General features: G+C 49.5%; 1 protein-coding gene across 1 annotated transcript in view; it reads left to right on the top strand.

The window, feature by feature from the left end:
• CDCP1 (CUB domain containing protein 1) overlaps positions 1-22,432 on the top strand; it is a 64,168-nt gene extending 41,736 nt beyond the window's left edge. Inside the window, exons 5-9 of the mRNA XM_004476777.4 lie at positions 2,234-2,455; positions 3,778-4,152; positions 14,213-14,578; positions 16,620-16,707; positions 18,968-22,432. Coding sequence (XP_004476834.2) covers positions 2,234-2,455; positions 3,778-4,152; positions 14,213-14,578; positions 16,620-16,707; positions 18,968-19,397 — 1,481 coding nt within the window. The 3' untranslated portion in view covers positions 19,398-22,432. The remainder of the gene's footprint in view (positions 1-2,233; positions 2,456-3,777; positions 4,153-14,212; positions 14,579-16,619; positions 16,708-18,967) is intronic.
• The last annotated feature ends 80 nt before the right edge of the window (positions 22,433-22,512 follow it).

The following is a 22,512-nucleotide window of genomic DNA, read 5'->3' as shown; positions in this document are numbered from 1 at the left end:
CACTCCCTACCCCCAGCAGCCACCATGGCCACTTTCTCCACACCAATGCCACATTTCTTCGATTACTAATCACAATAGTTCATGAATAGAATATCAGTAAGTCCACGCTAATCCATACTCTATTCCTCCATCCCGTGGACCTTAGAATGCTTGTGTCCCTTAGGTGGCTCCAGGAACTGATCCTAGGACCTTCTGGAGCGAGAGAGAGGTGATCATTCTCTTGCGCCACCTGAGCTCCCTGGTCTGCTGAGTCTCTTACTGTCTCTCCTCTGTGTCTCTTTTTGTTGCGTCATCTCGCTGCACCAGCTCTCCGCATGGGCCAGCACCCCACGTGGGCAGAACTCCTTGCACAGGGCAGCACTCTACCTGGGCCAGCTCGCCACAAGGGCCAGCTTGCCCTCACCAGGAGGCCCTGGGCATTGAACCCTGGACCTGCTATATGGTAGACAGGAGCCCAGTTGCTTGAGCCACATCCGCTTCTCTGCTTTCAGCATTTTAATTGTCTTCCCATATAGGCCATATATTCCCATAAATATGCCTTCTCGCTTCCACGGTGTCCAATGAGAAATCAATCTTATTGAATCTCCCTTGTGCACGACACGTTGCTTCTGTCTAGCAACTTTCGGAATTTTCTCTTTATCTTTGGCACTCAACAGTTGGATTATTAACTTGGCACTTCATGACTCTATTTGGGTTTATCCTGCTTGGAGTTTGTTGAGCATTTGGATGTGTATATTTATGTCTCAGTTTAAATTTGTACGTTTGCAGCCCTTATTTCCTTGAATATTCTCTCTGACCCTTTGTCTCTTCCTCCTCCTTCTGGGACTCCCACGATGTGACGTCGGTACCAACGGCGTCCCCCAGCTCCTGGGCCTGGTCACTTTGCGTCCTTCTTCCCTCTTTCTGCTCCTCAGATGGGATGGGTTCACTCGACTTACCTTCAAGTTCTGTGAATCGTTCTTCTGTCACCTCCAATCTGCTATCGAACTTATCTAGGGAATTTTTAACTTCTGTTACTGTGGCCTTCACCTCTGTTTGTTTCCTTTTCATAATTTCCATCTCTCTATTAATGTTCTCTTTCTTTTTTTTTTTGGCAGTACCAGGGATTGAACCTGGGACCTCGTACAAGCGAAGCAGGCACTCAACCACTGAGCCACACACCGCTCCTTAGTAGTCTGTGTTCAGCAGTTGTTTTCCTGATTTCCTTGACTGCTTTGGTCATGTTTCCTTTAGCTCTTTGAGCATGTTTAGGACCATTTTTAAAGTCTTGGTCTGGTGTGCCCCAGCTCTGACCTTCTTCACTGGTGGCTTCTAATGCTGTAATCCTCTCTTTAGCCTGAGCCATCACTTTCTCTTTCTTTGTATGTTTTGTAACCTTTTGTTGAAACCTGGACATCTGGATGTATTTTAACGTGTTACTGCTGGAATTTAGATGCTGAGGCATCTGTTCCTTAAGCTTGTGTCCAGCTACTGTAATGACAGAGCTCGCCTTGAGCGCCAGGAGCTAGCAACAAAAAACAAAGACGGAAAAAAGAGCCAGTTTTCCTACTCTTTGTAGATTGACCTGGGCAGATCCGCCCCTTCAGGGCTTCGCCGCAGTGAGCTGGGAAGAGCGCCAGGCCGAAGCCTTTCTGAGCCGTGTGTCTAGTCTTGGGCGTGCACACGCGGCCCTAGGAGTTCCCGTCTACACGGACACGCATGTTCCCTCTTCCCTGGGGAAAGTGTCCCCATGCCCGGGCACGGCGCTGTGTGTCCTGCAGCCAGCCGTCCCTCGCCCAGGCAGCACGCCCTGGCGGCTCTCCACGGCGCTCTGTAGGCGCGCCCAGCAGCCACCATCTACACACGGGGCGAGTCCTGACATGTTGAGTTCCTCGGTCCCCAGACAGGCCGGGCTGGACACACACGCCCCACGTGTGCACGAGGGCACCTGTGTCCCCCCGGAGGGGCCAAGCATCTGCCCTGGGAGCTGGGGCTGCCAGCCAGGGATGGGGCAGGGGCCGGCCAGGGCCCCCGGTCCCCCCTCTTTGAAGATGGCTTTGTCCTGCTGCAGCACTCGCTGTCGCTGCTGTCGTTGACTTTTCTCCGGAGCTTCCGGGAAGCGCATGCTGCAGGTTCCTGTGGCTGCCCAGCACGTCTGCTCCTTCTGCCAGGCCGGGTCCTGGCGCTCGTTTTTTGCCATTTCCTGTGGTTGCTGCCAGGCCCCCATCACGGCTGTTTCTCTTTGTCGTTCCAGATAAAACCTACCTGGTTGACCTGAGTAACGAGCGGGACATGTCGCTCACCATCGAGCCGCGGCTGGGCAAGCAGGGCCACGGGTTTGTGCCAGGCTGCTTCGTGTGTCTGGAGTCTCGGACCTGCAGTTCCAACGTGACCCTGGCCGCCGGCTCCAAGCACAGCATCTCCTTCCTCTGTGATGACCTCACGCGCCTGTGGATAAACGCGGAGAAAACCATAGGTATGCCCGTGCATGCCCGTCCAGGCCCGGCACGCCCCCGGCCTGTCTTCCCGGTGGGGTCGGGGGTGGGTGTGCAGCACAGGGCGGGCACGGGCCATGAGAGGCAAGAGGAGCCAGGCAGAGGCACGCCCGGGGCCAGGCGCCCGCTCAGCCTGCAGGTGCATCCTTTGGAGGTGTGGCCCGAGGCGTTGCGCGTTCCTGTGCCAGCTTCCCAAGGCGCCGTGCCCCGTGCCCACACCCCCCCAAGGTGCCGCGCCCCCTGCCCACACCCTCCGAGGATCACATGCCCCTGCCCACACCCCCCAAGGATCACAGGCCCCCTGCTCACACCCCCTGAGGCATGGCACGCCCCCTGCCCACACCCCTCCAGGCTTATGCCCCCTGCCCACACCCCCCTCAAGCCTCATATACCCCCTGCCCACACCCCCGAGGCTCTCGTGCCCCCTCCCCACAACCCCCGAGCCTCGCACACCCCCTGCCCACACCCCCCGAGGCTCTCATGCCCCCTGCCCACACCCCCCGAGGGTCGCACGCCCCGTGCCCACACTTCCTAAGATTGCACACCGTGTGCCCACACCCCCCGGGCGCTGCACACCCCGTGCCCACGCTGTGTCTCCTCGGCCCTCCTTCCAGGCCCCTGCTCGTGAAATCCTCTCCTCCGTGTAGCTCTCCCCCTCCTCTTCCATCCCCATGCCCTCTGCCCCCCTCGCCACCCACTTGTCTTCTTTCACAACAGCCAGTATCCTTGAGGGCAGGCGCTTTGGCTCGTCTATTTCCATCCCTGTAGGCTCTGGCACTGCTGGGCCTGTGCCAGCCGCTTTGTAAACGCTTGGTGAATGGCGGGCAGCAAAACCAGAGTGCACCCCCGCCGGGCCACCCACACCCCGTATCTTGAAATGGGTGCTCTTAAGAGTCTGTGCAACAGATGCAGGAACGGGGACCACTGAAGGCAAAGGAGGCTGCCTGAGGGGGGCGAGTCTAGAGCCCCCCAGTCGCCTCTCACTGCTCTAACCACTACGCAAACTGCCCCCCTTGGGCTGGCGTGCTGAGCAACACGCCTGCCCACGACATCTAGGACACAGACACGCAGAAGGGAGAACATGAGCAGAAAGGAAGGAGAACTTCCAACCATCAGTTCTCCGCAGAGGTGTCTGCCAAGTGGGTAGACAGTACAAGAGGGAGCACCAGAAAAGGAGCATCCGGGAGCCCAGGTGGAGGACAGAGCGGGAGAGGGGAGCGGGGGGCCCGGGCTGACCTGACAGACAGGAGAAAAGCTTCTGGTTCTCCACTTCGCATGGGTACCACAAGCCCCTCTTTTCCAGGCTGCACTGACCACCGCTACTGCCACAGGAGGTCCTTCCCGCTGCAGGTGCCCAGGGACATCCTCCAGCTGCCCGTGCAGCTGCACGACTTCTCCTGGAAGCTGGTGGTGCCCAAGGAGAGGCTGAGCCTGGCGCTGGTGCCGGCGCAGAAGCTGCAGCAGCACACCCACGAGAGGCCCTGCAATACCAGCTACAGCTACCGCGTGGCCAGTGCCGCCCGGGACCTTTACTTTGGCTCCTTCTGCCCCGGAGGCTCCGTCGAGCAGATCCAGGTGAAGGAGAACGTCTCGCTGACCCTCCGCACCTTTGCCCCCAGCTTCCACCAGGACGTCTCCAGGCAGGGCCTGACCGTGTCCTTCATACCGTATTTCAAAGGTAAGGTGATTTTCTTTCTCTCCCCCCAGTTTCCTGCCCCCTTAGTCTTTCTAGTTTGGGCCTTATATTTTAGTCTGGTTTTTGGTTTGTTTTTTTTAAAGATTTATTTTTTATTTCTCTCCCCTTCCCTGCCCCGCCCCAGTTGTCTGCTCTCTGTGTCCATTCGCTGTGTGCTCTTCTGTGTCCACTTATATTCTTGTCAGCGGCACCGGGAATCTGTGTCTCTTTTTGTTGCATCATCTTGCAGCATCAGCTCTCTGTGTGTGCGGGCCCTGCTCCTGGGCAGGCTGCACTTTCTTTCGCGCTGGGCGGCTCTCCTTGCAGGGTGCACTCCTTGCACGTGGAACTCCCCTACGTGGGGAAACCCTGTGTGGCATGACACTCCTTGCGCGCAGCAGCTCTGCGCGTGGGCCAGCTCACCACATGGGTCATGAGGCCCTGGGTTTGAACCTTGGACCTCCCATGTGGTAGGCGGACGCTCTGTCAGTTGAGCCAAATCTGCTTCCCTTAGCCTGGTTTTGTGGTCACTGTAATTAAGTTGATGGTTTGGAGATAAGGGGTGGCTAAGTAGGCTGGTCCTCACACGAGACAACTGGAAGATGATGAGTGCTAATCCAAACTGTGCCGTTAGCGTGGTGTGGAATTTCAGGGGTTAGGAATAAGAAGGCTCTTCCTGACGGTGGGAGGTGATGGGTAAGCAGCAGAACACGTAACCAGGTTCAGAGCCCTTTTGGATGCCGTTTGACAAAGATGATGGCATAAGAGTCTCAAGGATGCCATTCCCCTACAGAATGTTTGAAAAACCAGCAAAAACTGGTAGAGTTATCTTCCTCAAAAGAGTTAAAGGGTTGCAGTACCTTGGCAAGTGCCAAATGAAGAAAGCGCCCCTTTAAAAATCACAGGGCTGGAGAGGATTATGAGAAGGTGGTGGAGTGGGAAGCTCCAGGAGTCAGTCCCTCCAGCTAAGCCTCTGTGAGCTGCAGGAACTGTCTGAACCAACTATGTGAGAACTCTGGAGTCGGGTGGAACACTGTGCACCATCCAGGGATGAGCAGGAGGAGGAGGCTGGCACGTGCAGTAAATACCAGTAGATTCCACCCTCTGCGCCGCGGCTACACTGCCCCATCCCCCAGCGGTGTGGCTGCAGAGTGGAGGCCACAGCCCCGGCTGCTAGTGCAGCTTGCTGGGGCCAGGGTGGGTTCTAAGGACCGAGTCCGCCATAATCTGGAGCATGTGCTCTGATCACTGGTCACTGCTTTGGGTCAGCTACTTTAGGTGACTGGGAAAAGCTGCAGAGGTTCTGAAAGAGGCAATAACTTTTTTCTTTCTTCTCTTTGACACTTTCCCATTCCCTATTTGGAATGGACTCTCATGAATTGATGGCTCCAGTCCTCAGCAGCAGCAACAACAACAAACTTGCAATCCCAAAGAAGTAGGAGAAATAGATTTCCAGCATTACAACATAAAACTCAGAATGTCTAGTTCTTAACAAAAATAAATTACAAAACCTACAAAGAAACAGGAAAATATGACCCATTCACAGGGGTAAAAAAAATTGCCAGAAACCATCCCTGAGGAAGTACGTACATTAGAACTATAGTCAAAGATTTTAAGTCAACCACCTTAAATATGTTCAATGAACTAACATAATCCATATACAAAGAACTAAAGTAAATTAGGAAAACGTTGTCTAAACAAAATAAAGACATGGAAAAGGAACCAAACAGAGGGGAGCAGATGTAGCTCAAGTGGCGGAGCACCTGCTTCCCAGGTACAAGGTCCCAGGTTCAATCCCTGGTACCTCCTGAAAACAAACGAAAAAAACCAGCTCTCATTGGGGACTGGATGTAGCTCAGTGGTTGAGTGCCTGCTTCCCATGTATGAGGTCCTGAGTTCAATCCCCAGTCCTCCCCCTCCAAAAAAAGGAACCAAACAGAAATGTTGGAGCTACAAAATACAGTAATTGAAATGAGAAACTCAGATTCAACAGCAGATCTGAACAGGCAGAAGAAAGTCTTGGCAACCTTGAATATAAGACAGTAGAAATTATCCAGTATGAGGAACAAAAAGAAAAAATAATGAATAAAAATGAATTAGAGGGATGTGGACTTGGCTCAATGGATAGAGCGTCTGCCTACTACATGGGAGGTCCATGGTTCAAACCCAGGGCCTCCTTGACCCATGTGGAGCTGGCCCACGCGCAGTGCTGATGCGCACAAGGAGTGCCATGCCACACAGGGGTGTCCCCTGCATAGGGGAGCCCCACGTGCAAGGAGTGCACCCCATAAGGAGAACCGCCCAGCACAAAAGAAAGTTCAGCCTAGCCAGGAGTGGCGCTGGACACAGGGAGAGCTGACGCAGCAAGATGAAGCAACAAAAAGAGACACAGATTCCTGGTGCTGCTGACAAGAATAGAAGTAGACACAGAAGATGACACAGCGAATGGACATAGAGGGCAGACGATGTCAGGGGGGAGGGGAGAGAAATAAATAAAAATAAATCTTTAAAAAAAAAAAGTGAACAGAGCCTGAGGGACCTGTGGAACACCACGAAGCATAAAAACACACATTATTGGAGTCCCAGAAGGAAAATAGAGAGAAAAGCGGCAGAAAAAGTATTTGAAAAAAATAATAGTGGAAAACTTCCCAAATTTGATGACAGACATGAATATATATGTCCAGGAAGCTCAAAAAGCTCCAAGCAAGATAGACTCTAAGAGATACGCATCAAGACACATTAAAGCTAAATTGTCAAATTCCAAAGACCATGAGGATTTTTAAAGTAGCAAGTGAGAAGTGTCTTGTCACATTAAAGGAATCCCCAGTAAGACTAACAGCAGATTTCTCATAAGAATCCATGGAAGCCAGAAGACAGTGGATCAGCATATTTAATGTCCTTTAGAGATGAAAACTCTCAACCTAAAAGTCTATATCCAGCAAAATGACATTTACAGATAAATAATATCTGAAAGAATTCATTCCAGAAGACCTGCTCTACAAGAACTGCTAAATAAATCCTTCAGGCTGAAATAAAAGGATATCAGATAGTAAACTCTTAAGTCGTAGGAAGAAATAAAGAACACTGGTAAAGGTCATTACACAGGAAAATATGAAATCCTGTATTATTTTAATTTTGGTTTGTAAATGCTTGTTCTCTCCTATATGACTTAGGCAAATGTGTAAAATGATATTTTACATCTATGTTAATGGGCAAACAATGCATAAAGATTAATCTGAGATAACAACATAATGGGGGAGGGACAGAGATATATAGGAGTAAAGAGTTTATTACTGAAACTAGGTTGTTATTAGTTTAAGATGTTCATTGAATTTACAGAGGTAACTACTGAGAAAATAACTAAAAAATAAATAGAAAAGAAAAGGGAATCAAAATGGTACACTACTAAAAAAGCAACTAAATATTTTCTAAAAGGCAGTAATAATATAATTAAGAAGAAAAAACATGCTATACATTAAGAAAAAAATAGTTAAATGGCAGAAACAAATTCTTTCTTCACAGATATTTTTAATGTCAGTGGATTAAAATCATGATCCATCTATATGCTGTCTACAAGAGACTCACTTTTGGTATAGAAACACAAAGGGGTTGAAAGTAAAAGGGTGAAAGAAGATATTTCATGAAACAGTAATCAAAAGAGAGCTGAACTGGTTATATTCTTCTTAGAATAGAATTTAAATAAAAATATATGACTAGAGACAAAAAAGGATATTATATATTGATAAAAGTTTCAATCCAACAAGAAAATATAATGATTATAAACACACCTCTCAAGAGAGCCCCAAAATGTATGAAGCAAAAATCAGTGAACAGGGAGCAGAGGCGGTTTAAGCGATCAGGCACCTCCTCCCTCGTGGGAGGTGCAGGGATCGGTTCCCGGTGCCTCCTAAAAGAAAAGAGAAGACAGCGCACAATGAACAGACACAGCAAGTACAAACAATGAGGGGGTGGGGGTGAATAAATAAATAAAATCTTTAGGAAAAAATTAAAAATGAATTTACAAATCAATGAACAATATTAAACAGTTTGAACACGTGAACACACAAAGAACACTCCACCCAACAACAGCAGAATACACATTCTTCTCAAGTGCACATGGAACGTTTTCCAGGACAGGCCATATGTTAGGCGACTAACCCAATCTTACTAAATTTTAAAATATTGAAATCATACAAAATATCTTCTCAGGCCACACTGGAGTAAAGCAGGAAATCAATAAAGGAAAACTGGACATTTTACAAATGTGTAGAAATTAAACAACACAATATTAACCCACCAATGGGTCAAAGAAAAAAAAAATCACACAGGAAATTAGGAAATACCTTGAAACAAACAAAAATGAACACACAACATACCAAAACTTGTGGGATGCAGCAAAGTCAGTACTCAGAAGGAAATTTTAGCTCCGAATGCCTACATTAAAAAATAAGAAAGGGAAACAGACTTGGCCCAGTGGTTAGGGCGTCCGTCTACCACATGGGAGGTCCAAGGTTCAAACCCTGGGCCTCCATGACCCGTGTGCAGCCGGCCCATGCGCAGTGCTGATGCGCGCAAGGAGTGCCAGGCCACGCAGGGGTGTCCCCCGCGTAGGGGAGCCCCACGCCAAAGGAGTGCGCCCCATAAGGAGAGCCGCCCAGTGTGAAAGAAAGAGCAGCCTGCCCAGGAATGGCGCCGCACACACTTCCAGTGCCGCTGACAACAACTGAAGCGGACGAAGAAACAAGACGCAGCAAATAGACAGAGAACAGACAACCGGGGAAGGGGGCGGAATTAAATAAATAAAATAAATCTTTAAAAATAAATAAATAAATAAGAAAGGTCACATAGCAATAACCTAACTTCACACCTTCAGACACTAGAACAAGAAGAGTAAACTAAACCCAAAGTTAATAGAAAGAAGGAAATAGTGATGATTAGAATAGAGATCAATGAAATAGGCAACAGAATCAGCAAAACCAAAAGTTGTTTTTTTGAAGATCGATAAAATCAACAAACTTTAGCCAGACAAAGAAAAAGAGAACGAGAACACAAATAGCTAAAATCAAGAATGAAAGTGGGAACATTACCACTGGCCTTACAGAAATAAAAAGGATTATTAGAGGGTAGCATGAACAACTATACGCCATTAGAAAACCCATATGAAATGGAAAAATTCTTAAAACCACACAAATTACCTAATCTGACACAGAAGAAATAGAAAATCTTTTAAGACCTATAACAAATAAAAAGATTGAATCAGGAATCACTAACTTCCCAACAAAGAAGTCTGGCACCAGATGGTTTCGCTGTTGAATTCTATCAACTCTTTAAAAATTTGACACCAATCCTTCTCAAACTCTTCCAACAAATAGAGGAGGAGGGATCATTCCTTATCTTATTCTATGAGACCGGCATTACCCTGACACCAAAGCTGAATAAAAAAGCTTAAGAAAAGAAAAATTCAGACCAAATTCCCTATGAATGTAGATGGAAAAGTCCTCCGCACAGGCCAGAGGATCCAACAGTCAATTGAAAGGCTTATATACCATGACCAAGTGGGATTTATTTCAGGAATGCAATGATGGTTCAACATAAGGATCAGTCAGTGTAATATATCACTTAATAGAATGAAGGGGGGAAAAACACACATGATCATCTCAATTGATGCAGAAAAAGCATTTGATAAAATCCAACGTCCTTTCATGATAAAAACACATAGAAAACTAGGAATAGATGAGAACTTTCTCAACATGATAAAGGATATTTATGAAAAAACCCAGAGCAGTTATACTCAGTAGCAAAAGACCAAAAGCTTTCCCCCTAAGGTCAGGAACAACACAGGATGCCTGCTGTCACTGCTGTTACTGGACATTGTACTGGAGGTTCTAGCCAGAGCTTTCAAGCAAGAAAAAGGCATCCAAATTGGAAAAGAAGTCAAATTACCCATATTCACAGATGACAAAGATGCCTATATATAGAAAACCCCCCAAAAAATCTATAAGAGACCTATTAAAAATAATGAATGAAATCAGCAAAGTTGTGGATACAAGACAAACATAGAGAAGATAGTTCAGTTCCTGTACACCAGTAACGAACAATTTGTAAAGGCAATCAAAAAAACAATTCCATTTACAGTAGCTTCTAAAAGAATAAAATATCTAGAAATAAATTTAACCAAGGAAGTAAGCGACTTGTACATTGAAAACTACAAACATTGCTGAAAGAAATTAAGGAAGACGTAGGTAAATGGAAAGACATTCTGTATTCATGTATTGGATGACTTAATATTTATAAGATATCAATTCTGCCTAAAGTGACCAACAAATTAAATAACACTCTCTACCAAAATTCCAGCAATTTTTTTTTTTGCAGAAGTTGAAAAGCTGGTCCTCAAATTCATATGGAATTGCAAGGGCCCTAAATAACCAAAACAATCCTGAAAAAGAAGAACAATGTTGGAGGACTCACATTTCCTGATTTCAAAACTTACTATAAAGCTACAGAAATTAAAACAGTGTATTATGATATTGAGAGTCCTGAGTTAAATCTGCACATCTGTGGCCAGTTGATTTCCCAAGTCGTTACATCAGAGAAGCAATAGTCTCTTCAGCAAATGTTGGGACAACTGAAATCTACATGCAAAAGAATGAATGTGGACTCTTACCTTTCACCATATAAAAATATTAATTCAAAATAGATCAAAGACAAATATAAGAGCTAATACTATAAAATTCTTACAAGAAAACATAAGGAAATATTTTCAGGACCTTGTAGTAGGCAGTAGATTTTCAGATTTTCATCAAAAGCATGAACAACAGAAGAAAAAGTAGATAAATGGGACTTCATCAAAATTTAAAATCTTTCATGCATCAAAAGGCTTATCATGAAAGAAAAAGACAGCCTACAGAGTGGGAGAAAATATTTGGAAACCACGTATCTGATAAAGGTTAGTATCCGGAATAAATAAATAAATCCTACAATTCAACAGCAAAAAGATAACCCAATTTTCTAAAATGGACAAAAGATTTGAATAGGCATTTCTCCAAAGAAGATATACAAGTGGCCGGAGCACATGATTCCCCCGTCAGGGAATCGCAAATCAAAACCATGATGCAAACAGAGAATAAAAATAAGAGGGAAAAAAACACAGTGCAATGCCATTTCATGCCCGCTAAAATGGCAAATATAAAAAAAAATAAAATAACCAGAAAGTAAGTGTTGGAGAGGATGTGCAAAAACAGGAACACTTGTTCATTTTTGTTGGAAGGAATTTTTAAATAGTGTAGCTGCTGTGGAAGACAGCTTGGTGTTTCCTCAGAAGACTAAGTATAGAATTATCATATGATTTGGCAATCCCACTTATAGATATATACCCAAAAGATTTGAACAGATACTGGCACACCAATGCTCATAGCAGCTTTATTCACCAGTGCCAAAAGATGGAAGAAATTCAAGTGTCCATCACAGATGAATGGATAAACAAAATGTGGTGCATACATAGACAATGGAATGAAATTTAGCTGTAAAAGGAATGAAATTCTGATATGTGCAACACATGGATGAAAAATGTCAAGTTGTCTTGATGAAATAAGCCAGACACAAAAAGAAAAATATTGGATGATCTCACTGATAGGAAACAATTAGAATAAGTAAACTCATAGAGTCAGAAACTAGAATAAAGGTTACCAGGAGCTGGGTTGGAGGGTAGGGAATGGGGAGTTAATGCCTAACTGGGGCAGAATTCCTGCTCGGATGGATGGTGGATGGTAATGGATGGAGCTGATGATGGCAAACACTGTGACTGCAGTTACCACCTCTGCATTGTATAACTGAATGTGGTTAAAGGGGGAAATTTTAGATTGTATATGTTACTAGATGTATTAGTCAGTCAAAAGGGTGCTAATGCAAAATACCAGAAATTGGTTGGTTTTTATAAAGGGTATTTATTTGGGGTAGGAGCTTACAGATACCAGGCCATGAAGCATAAGTTACTTCCTTCACCAAAGTCTATTTCCACGTGTTGGAGCAAGATGGCTGCTGACGTCTGCGAGGGCTCAGGCTTCCTGGGTTCCTCTGGGCTCAGCTCCTCTGTTTTCTCCACAAGGTCAGCCGTAGACTATCCAGTGAACAGCTCTCTCTCTCTCCCCGGAGCTCCAGCTTCAGCATCAAGCTCCGACATTAAAAGCCCCCAACTCTGTCCTTTGCCATGTCTTCTATCTGTGAGTGGGTGGGGACTCGACGCCCTACTGGCACAAGAGGTTTGCGTGGTTACTTAATCAAGTAAACCTGTGAATCCAATATATCTAATATGTCCAGAGGCGAAGATCAGCTTACAAACATAATCCAATGTTTCTTTTTGGAATTCATCAATAATATCAAACTGCTACACTAGAATAAAAAATTTAAAAACAACAACATAGAACCGTACAACACAGTGTGCCCTAACAGGAACTATGGACTATAGTTAATAGCACAATTATAATATTTTTCATCAATTGTAACATTGGTACCACAGTAATGCGAAGGATTAAAAATAGCGGGGAAAATTAATTTTTAAAAAACTCTTGGAAAAAATAATACAATTTTAAAAAATGAAAATACACACCAAAAAAACTCTTGGAAACAGATTATTAAGTAATAATCAAATATTCCCTAGTCCTGGGTTTTTCTGTAGTGACCTGAAAAGCCCGGGCAGACGCTTTCTGACTCTGCGTGGACTGGGCAGAATGCTCTGGGAGCCCGGGGAAGGAGGACGGGGAGACGTGGTCTGCAGTGCTGTGGGCAGGAGACGAGGTCTAAACCGCTCACGCCGGGTGAAAGCCACACGGTTTGCTTAAGAACATCAGTCACCGTTACTGTTTGCTCCAAGCACAGGGACGTTCAGTTAGAGGCCGTTTTAAAATTTGCCAAGACCTTCATTTGAGGTTTGTTCTCAGAGGCAGGAGTGGGAGGGACAGGAACCTTTGGCCGTGAGATTGAGGTCCGTCCAGGCTGCCTGATTTCTCCAACGTTACCAGGGAAATTCCTTCTGGGGAGTCTTAGAAAATAAGACCTCTTCTCATCGGTGTAAAATGTTGCATTTTTATCTGGCCTGAAGGTCAGGAATGAGTGAGTGGACGTGGCCCTTTCAGATTTATCATTCTAGAATTCTTCCCCAGAACCTAGAAGTTTTTTGGTTTTTATTTTTGTGGTTTTTTTTTTTAATCTCTGAAACTGAACCCGGTATATACCAGTCCATCACCAGGCAGGAGCATTAGGTGGGTGTTAACCGTACCCAGCCCAAGAAAGCTGCCAGAGCCACTGGTCTGGCCAACAGGCATATTTGGGTTTCGTTACTTTGTTTTGCTTTTTCTAAAGAACTGAGCTCCAGGCTAGACAAGCTTCTAATGCTGCCCTGACCAGTACACAATAGCAGAAACATATGGCTATTTTTTTTTAAGAGAATATTTATTTATTTATTTATTTTTATTTCTCTCCCCTTCCCCGCCCCCTGTTGTCTGCTCTTTGTGTCCATTCGCTATGTGTTCTTCTGTGTCTGCCTGTATTCTTGTCAGTGGCACCCAGAAGCTGTGTCTCTTTTTGTTGCGTCATCTTGTTGCATCAGCTCTCCATGTGTGCAGCGCCGTTCTTGAGCAGGCTGCACTTTCTTTCACGCTAGGCGGCTCTCCTTACGGGGTGCTCTCCTTGTGCATGGAGCTCCCCTACACGGGGGACACCCGTGTGGCAGGGCACTCCTTGCGTGCATCAGCACTGTGCACAGGCCAGCTCACCACCTGGGTCAGGAGGCCCTGGGTTTGAACCCTGGACCTCCCATGTGGTAGGCGGATGCTCTATCTGTTGAGCCAAATCCACTTCCCTCATGTGGCTATTTAAATGAATGTTAAACAAAAGTTAAAACTTCAGCTCCTCGGTCACACCGGCCCATTCCAGGTGCTCAGGAGACACGTGTGCTAGCGGTGCCCATGTTGGACCGTGCGGGCAGAGACCATTTCCACCATTGCAGCCCTTTTCCCTCCATTTCGAGCGAGAGGAACAGCAATCTCGATTCCCTCCTTTCCCACAGAGGAAGGCATTTTCACGGTGGCCCCAGAGATGCAGAGCAAGGTCTACCTGAGGACCCCTAACTGGGACCGCGGCCTGCCGCCCCTCGCCTCGGTGTCCTGGAATGTCAGCGTGCCCGGCGACCAGGTGGCCTGCCTGACCTTCTCCAAGGAGCGGACCGGCGTGGTCTGCCAGACGGGGCGCGCCTTCATGATCATCCAGGAGCAGCGGACCAGAGCCGAGGAGATCTTCAGCCTGGAGGAGGAGGTGCTCCCCAAGCCCAGCTTCCGCCGTCACAGCTTCTGGGTCAATATCTCCAACTGCAGCCCCGTGAGCGGCAAGCAGCTGGACCTGCTCTTCTGGGTGACGCTCACCCCAAGGACCACGGGTAAGGGCCTTCAAGTTCTTTCAGGGATAGCAGTGGGCAGAAAATTGGCAGCTGAGGGGTGAGGAGCAAGCCAGGAATGGGAGTCAGCACATGGGGATTTGAGTGCTGGCTGTCCCTGTATCAGTCAGCTATTGTATCGACAATGCTGCATAACAAACTACCCTAGAACTTAATGGCTTAAAAACAACTATTTATTATTGCTCCCAGATTGGCTGGGCAGTTCTGGTCTGAGCTGGGCTTACTTGCAGGCAGCCATGGATTGGGAAGGCGACTTTCCTAAATACTCACCCATGTCTGGGCTCAGCCAAAATCAGCTAGGATGACTGGGTGTACTTGGCTCTCCTCCAGTTGGTCTCACCCTCCAGCCTGGGTTTATTCTCATAGTAGAGGCAGGGACATCCAGGAGAAACTGGAAGCACACAAGGTCTCTTGGTGCTTAGGGTAGGCCCTCACACACCATCATCCCTTCTACCGCATCTTTTGGCCAAAGCAAGTCATGTGAGCAGCCTTGATTCTCCCACTTGATGGGAGAAGCTGCAGAGTTGCAGAGTAAAGGACATATTTCAGGGAGGGGAGAAACAGGGCATTTTTTTAGTCAGTCTACCACAATCCTTTACTCTGATGTAGGGGAAGGCTGTGCACTCCCATGATCTCAGCTTCCTTTTCTGCAGAGAGTAGGTGATGATAAAAGGATTGCGGGGATTTGGTGTGCCTGATTAAAATGTGGGGACCTGGAAGGTGTGGCACAGGTACGTGGATATTTAGTACCAGTAAACACCGAATCCATGAAATGCCTTCAGGGCAGGCCTCAGAGCCGGCAAAGGACCCTGCCTTTACCCACAGCCACAGGAGCCCCCGAAGACTTTTGAGCAAGGAAATGCCCTATTCCTATTTGCACGTGGGGCAAGACAGTCCCTGGTGTGGCCTCGTTTCAGAGATGGACACAAAGCATCAGAGAGTGTTAGAAGGGACGTGGAGGTTGTTTCTTCCAGCCCCTTCCTTTTCTGGCCATCAGAGAGATGGAGTATCTGCCCAAGACCCCAGCAGGTTAGCCAAAGATTTGACAGGACCTGAGAGCCCTCAGTGGAAAGCTCTCTCCCGTTCTCGGTCAGTGCCTGGGGTTTCCTCCTCTCTGATGTTCGTTTTCTGCCATTTTCTCTATTCCTATTTTCTCTCAACCTCACCTTCTATTTTCTTAATGAACAAGGAAGAATGCCTAAATCCCTGTTTGGTGCAGCGTTCCCTCTCTGAGTTTTTTTCTTTTTCCTTTGTCCAACTCTAGGAAAACACAGCCTAGATGAAACAACCCCTTCCTTAACTCCTTCACTCTGTCTGTGCCCTGCTTTCTTCTACTCTCATCTGCACTGCTCTTCTCCAAGACAGGCCATGGTGATTGGGAACAGCACCTGGTAGTGTAGGCCTGGAGCAGCCTTTAGAGTAGATCTGGTAGGTCCCCCCAGTTTACTTCCTTATCTATTACTGCATAGCAAACTTCCCCAAAATTTAGCAGGCTTATGATGATAACTATTTTATTTGCTCACAATCCCATGGGCCAGGAATTTGGACAAGGCACAGCTGGATGGCTCATCTCTGTTCCAAGGAATCCGGGCCTCAGCCAGAGGCCTCGGACAGCTGGAGTCTGGCTGGTCTGGGTCAACGGGGCCATATGTCCAGGGCCGTGGTGCCCACCCTCGATGGGGTTCCTCGGTCTTTTTTCTCATGGAGTCTCCTCGTAGCTGGTTGGGCTTCCTCACAGCATGGTGGTCTAGCAGAGACTTCTTCCATGGTGGCCATCTTTCCCTCAGAGAGAGAGTTCAAGCTGCTGGTCCTCTTCAAGGTTAGGCCCAGAAATGGCATAGCCATGTTCTATCGGTCAACCCAAATTCAAGAGGAAGGGAAATAGTCTCCAACTAAGTTGAGGAGGAGCATCGCATAGAGGGCAGGAAGGGACGGGCGGCAGCCATCTTTGGAGACTATGACGCGGTCACCGTTGGCTTCACCCAAGTCTCCTCATCTCTCTCCTGTGTGTCTCTGCTCACAGACCTGACCACCATCGTCATCGCGGTCGTGGGAGGCGGAGCCTTACTGCTGTTTGCGCTCGGACTCATCATTTGCTTTGTGAGAAAGAAGTAGGTGGAATTTCTCAAAGCTGCTTTGACATCTCCTCAGGTCACACAGACCAGACGTAATTTTAATTGCTGACTTTGCTTGCTTGCTTCCTCTTTCTGCCCCAAAGAGCAGCAGTAAATAATGCTGCCAGATGTAAGTTATGCTTGGAGGGGAAAGAAAGCCCATACACGGGGGAGGGAAGAAGTGCCTTGACCGTTTTTGCCTACAGTTAGCCCTAAGCTGCCTCCGCTCGAGGCCCCTGTGAACCATTTACCGTGTCCTGGTTAGACTGTAGTCATCGCAGGGGAGGGCGTGGCAGGAAGAAGCTTCCTCAGGCCCTGCCAGGCCAGGTCTGAGCCCTCTCGCTCTGCCACCTTGAGGAAAGCGCACGCGGGTTGCCCCTGCTCGCTGACCTGGGGGCTCTTGAGCGCACCGTCTATTTTATGCTTGTTTATTGAGCTCTAGACGAGCACCAACGAGCTGGCCCTGTGGGTGAGAGGAAGGCAGGCCCAGCTCCTGACTCGCTCTACCTTCCGCCCCCTCGGGACGGCGGCTTCTGCCTCAGGAAAGGAGGACCATTCTTAGAGAGAGTCCATGCTGCCACCAGACTTCATAAATTCTACTCAGATTTCTGTGTGAAACCATGGGGAAGGGGGAGAAATGTGTTTTCCTTAGCATGATCTGACCTTCCAGAAAGTTTCAAAATGAAAACATTTTTTATGAATGGTGGCCGTGACGGAGCAAACAACTGAAATCCCTGACCTGAGACTGTCTAAAAAGGTGTCCCCTGAGACGGCAGACCTGCTCCCAGCAGACACAGGAGAGCGCTTTTCTCTGCGAAAGGCCACTGTGCACACATCCCACAGGGGCTTCTTCCCAACGTCACTTCCTGCTTCTCCCAGGAAGCTGCCTTGTCTGGGCTGCACAGAATGTGAACCTGTGGCATCGACGCCGGGCCCCTGCTCCCCCCAGGAGGGCGTCTGCTCTAAACGGCCGCAGTTCTGGCCTGAGGGTCACTCCCTGGCCACGGGTGAGGTCACTGGCTGGCAGGTGTGCATAAGTTGCTGTGGGAGATGGCAGGGAAACGGTGCCAACACACCCGTTCGGTGAACGTGTTTTCCAAAGGCCTCCTGGGCACTAAGAGCCACGCGGGGTGCCACGGGAGCCACGGCGAGCACGACGGGCCCTGCTGCAGAGCTCAGTCCAGGGGAGCACAGGGAAGACGGAGGCAGGCAAATAAATCAGCCATTTGGGCGCAGCACTAGAAAGTGGTCGTGGAAGTATCACCACGGCCGGACCTTGGGGGCCCATCCTCCTGGCCAGAGACTCGGTGTTGCGAGCTGAAGGTAGTAGCTTCACTTTTCATCCCAGGAAAGTGCCGGGAGCCTGCCCCCAGCTAGTGAACAGCCTGCACACGCAGGGCCGGCGGGCTGGCCGGCCTGCTGTCCTCCTCTCCACTCGCCGGCCAGCTGAAAACCCGGCCTCCCTGCTGTGTGGTTCCGAGACGGCGGCGCAGCCTTTGTTTCCCCTGGTGGGGAACGCAGATGCCCGTCCACATCCTGGTTTCCAAGAACAGTAAAAACCAAACGTTCCTGGTGCTCTTGAGCGCTCCGGCAGTGCAGCCTGAATCGGGTCTTCTTCTCAGCACTTTCTCTTTTGGAGCCAATTGCTCAGAACTGGCTTCTGATCTTCTCTCCCTCAACTCAAGTTGAACACAGAAATGCAGGCTTCCGGCCTGAGGCACCGTGTTGTCATTGGACATCTAGAAGGGCAGCGTCAGCCACGGGACAGTACCGGGTCCTGGGGTGGCCTGTGCGAGCCTGAGCCTGATGCACTTTAGAAGGGCCTGGAAGCACCATTGCCCACAGGGGAGGGGAGGGCTGCCAGCCATCTCCCCCACTGGATACTGCAAATCTGCCATCGAGGACGAGCCTGAGCAAGGCTGGTGCATTGAAGGCACCCGCTCTAAGCCACTCTGCCAGCTGCGACCCTTTAGTTTCCACCTTGAAAACTGGAGACGGGGCGGTGGGTGTAGCTCAAGGGTTGAGCTCCTGCTTCCCATGGACGAGGTCCTGGGTTCAATCCCTGGTGTCTCCTAAAAAGACAAAAGCTGGTCCTTTCTCTGTGCTCCCTGAGGTCAGCAGTTTTGGTGTCAAATGCTAAGCGATTTGGGGGCGCTGGGGAGACCCTTCAGGACCTGAGGAGCCTACCTTTGGGCCGGGCCGTATGATCGGGCACATCCCGGGTTGTCTGCTTTCTGAATTTCCTTTCTCCCCCTAGGAAGAAGAAGGTAAACAAGGGCCCCGCTGTCGGCGTCTACGACGGCAACATCAACACCCAGCTGCCGAGGCAGCCAAAAAAGTTCCAGAAGGGACGCAAGGACAACGACTCGCACGTGTACGCGGTCATTGACGACACCATGGTGTACGGCCACCTGCTGCAGGACTCCAGCGGGTCCTTCCTCCAGCCGGAGGTGGACGCCTACCGGCCCTTCCAGGGCCCCATGGGGGACTGCCCTCCCTCCCCGCCCCTCATGGGTTCCCGGGCACCCACGGCGAAGGTGGCCGCAGAAGAGCCACCCCCAGCCTCCCCTCCGGAGTCCGAGAGCGAACCCTACACCTTCTCCCACCCCAACAAGGAGAGTGTGGGCAACGGCAGCACAGCCGTCCCCTTGCTGGACATGCAGGGGCCGGCGGACCCAGCGCAGTAACTGCATCTGCCCCCACAGGCCTCCCTGAGATGCAGAGCCGGGCGCTGGCCCCCCGTTAGCCTTCCCAAGCAGAAGTCCTGAAGAGGAGGAGCTGCATGGAAGGACCTGCAGGAGGCATTTCCCAGCACCGCCCGCAGCTCGTCTCCAACTCGCGCCACAGACGTGACAAATTCTGCTCTGACGCAGCGTCGCAGTTCATGTCCTCTGAGCTGAGGTTCTTTGCAGAACGGATGTAATGAGAGGGAAGGGGCGCCACTGGCCCAGCTCAGGGTGGCAGCCCCTGGGTGTGGAATGGGAAGCAGAGCTTGTCCCCTTCAGAGATGCGCTTCCCATCCCTAGGCGCCCACCAAGGCCCCTGCTCTCACAGGGGCCCTGGATGAAATGACAATGTGCCTTTTACTCTTACTATTTACCTAGAGGTCCTGTGGACTTAAGGGCTTGCGTGTATGGCCACGCAGCAAGTTTTGCCTGCCTTTAGGGACCGCCAGTGCTACCTGGTTGGGACAGCTGGGTTTTGAGTTCTCCTGATCACCTGATAAAGATGTGCTTGTCCCTTGGGAGGTGGCAATAATTTGTCCAGCCAGAAAAGACATGCTGCATGTCTGCCGTGGTAAGGGACTCCCCTGTTCTCTGATCTTCATGTGTCTAGCCCGCTGCAGAAATTCACCTTGAGTGCCCTTGTCCATGAGTCCTGGAAATGAGAGAAATCTGAGCTGTCATGTGTGGTTCTCCCAACTGCAACAGTACTTGGATATTTAAACAGAAATTTAGAGTATATTTTCGTCCTCCTAAAAAGTTTAAAATTACTGCAGAGTGGCTCCCTAGGACTGCTGTGACAAATGAGCACAAATTTGGTGACTTCAACACCACAGATGTGTTATCTGGCAGTTGCGGAGGTCAGAAGCCATGGGTTTCGCGGGACTAAAATCGAGGTGTTGGCGGGGACCTTCGGGGGGCTGGGAGAACCCGTTTCCTTGCCACCTCCAGCTTCGAGAGGCCACCGGCCTGCCTCAGCTCGCGGCCCTCGAGTCGTCCTCAAGCTGGGCTCCCGTGATGCCCCCCCCCCTTTCACTTAGAAGGAAATTTCCTTTCTAAGCCCACCCGGATGAACCAGGGCAGATAAGCCAGGGAAATCTCCCATCTTAAGAGCCTTAACTTAAGGAGTTTGCCAGCTCCCTTCTGCCATGTAAGGTGAATACTCAGATTTCAAGGGTTTGGCCGTGGACGTCTTTGAGGGACCAGTCTACAAGCATCTCCCTCTCCTGCTTGGAGCAGCTGCACGGTGACCTGGTCCGGGGCATCTTGGCTAGCCTGCACAGTCTTTGCAAGGACTGCTTATGCTCATATTTGAATTGGTAACATTTCCACGTAAAAATCCAGACTGGCAGGTCTGGCCACCCCAGGGCTCATGTTCTCACTGCCAGCGTGGCTGGGACAGTCCCCCGGTCACCTCCGGCCACCCTGCTATGCTGCCATTGACCAGCGCCCTTGCGGGGTTGTTTCCTGGTCGTGAACTAGAAGGTTTGGGAGCTGTATCTCTTTTTTCTCCTTTTTTTTTTTAGCAGATCAGTTCTATTGATACCTATTAATATGGGAGCCACATCTCTTTTCAAGTGGGAAGAGGCACCATGAGGCTGGAGTATGTTTCAAGAACATTTCTCCTCACACTCTCAGTTGCTACTCGTCCTGGAATCTCTAGCTATCATTTGTGGGTTTGTGTTCTGACTGTACCTTTTTAGTGTCTTTAACTGGGTTCCACAGTTCACTCTTCCTCAGCCGGATCCCTCCTGCTCGTTTCTGAGCAGCTTTTTCTCAGGTTAGGCCCTTGTGCCTGAGGATTCTGGGAGCTGTGAGGAAACACACCCAGTCAGGCCGTGTACTTGTTAGGGCCTGTCGGCGTCACACAGTCCGCAGTTCTGCCGTGGCCAGGGCCCTGGCCTTGGCTTCACTGTGCTCAGGGAAGGCACCGCCTCGGCTTGTTCCAGGGCCACGCCGCTTCTCTCAGGAGCTTTGTGGTCTCCTCAAGGTCTTCTCCACAGCCTCTTCAGCTCTTTCTGGGGAGGAATTTGGTTTGTTTCTAGTGCCCTCAGTGCCGCCTGTGCCAGCAGCAGCCTTGCCCTCTGAAAGGCTGGCTCCCTGCCCGTTACCTTTAGCCTCTTGAGCCAAGAGGAGGGCTCTGGCTTCCTTCCCTCAGCTGAAATTTCATCTCCTAAAATTGCAGCTTCAGCCCTGGGCCGACGTTCTCCACCTTCCCCAGCCTCCCGGCCTCTTCCGAGGCCCACTCTAGTGGTCTGCGTCCTCCCGGGGGCAGATCGGCCCCCTTTGGCTGACTGTCCACCAGGCACATCACTCGCTTGCAGGGGCCTCAGGCAGCCATTTTCTTCTGAGCGCAAAACCACAGGCCAAGTTCTGTCTTCCTGAGACTCAGGGAGAGATTTCCTGAAGAGGTCTTCTGAAGACGGGCCTGGCCCGACGCTCCCCTGGCTGTTTTCTCCAGGGTTCCTGGAAGCCAGTCAGACGCCGCTTGCCGAAGCCCGCGGTGCCAGCCAGCGCTGAGGCCCCAGGCAGCTCCCACGCGTCGTGCCCGGAAGCACGGTCCGGGGTCTGGGAGCTAATGTGGGCGCCGTCCTGCACGGGAGGGAGGCGGGGACAATCCCACATCCAGAGGACATAATCTTGGCGAAACTTAGAGGACTGGTTTGCACGCTTAACCGGAAATAATTTATTTATTGTAATTTCTAGGTGGCATTTTATTCATTTCCTATGCTTTTTTTAAAAAATAAATGTACAAAAAATACAGACATCAAGTTGTTTAGATGCTTCAGCTACTTGTGCCCGGGTTCAGCTGTGGCCCCTGCTCCCCAGCTGTCACCGTGACCGGCTCGACATGGCTCAGCAGACGCTGCCTCCTCCACGTGTTCACGGGAGAGGAAGCCGGGCCTTAGGCCGCGGGCGCGCTCTTCATTTGACCAACACATTGTGTGAGACACACATGTTGTTTTTTTATTCCATGAAATAAAAATGTTAGTCTCGGAGTCTCGATACCACTGATTTCCCAATTTTCACTCTATGCAGGCTGAGTAAAGGAGCTGCTGCCAGTGGGCCCCTCAGGTGA

Source organism: Dasypus novemcinctus, chromosome 26, assembly GCF_030445035.2.
Source record: "Dasypus novemcinctus isolate mDasNov1 chromosome 26, mDasNov1.1.hap2, whole genome shotgun sequence".
In the NCBI taxonomy this organism is placed as follows: Eukaryota; Metazoa; Chordata; class Mammalia; order Cingulata; family Dasypodidae; genus Dasypus; species Dasypus novemcinctus.
Note: the sequence above shows the minus strand (reverse complement) of the source record. Positions and strands in the feature narration are given on the sequence as shown.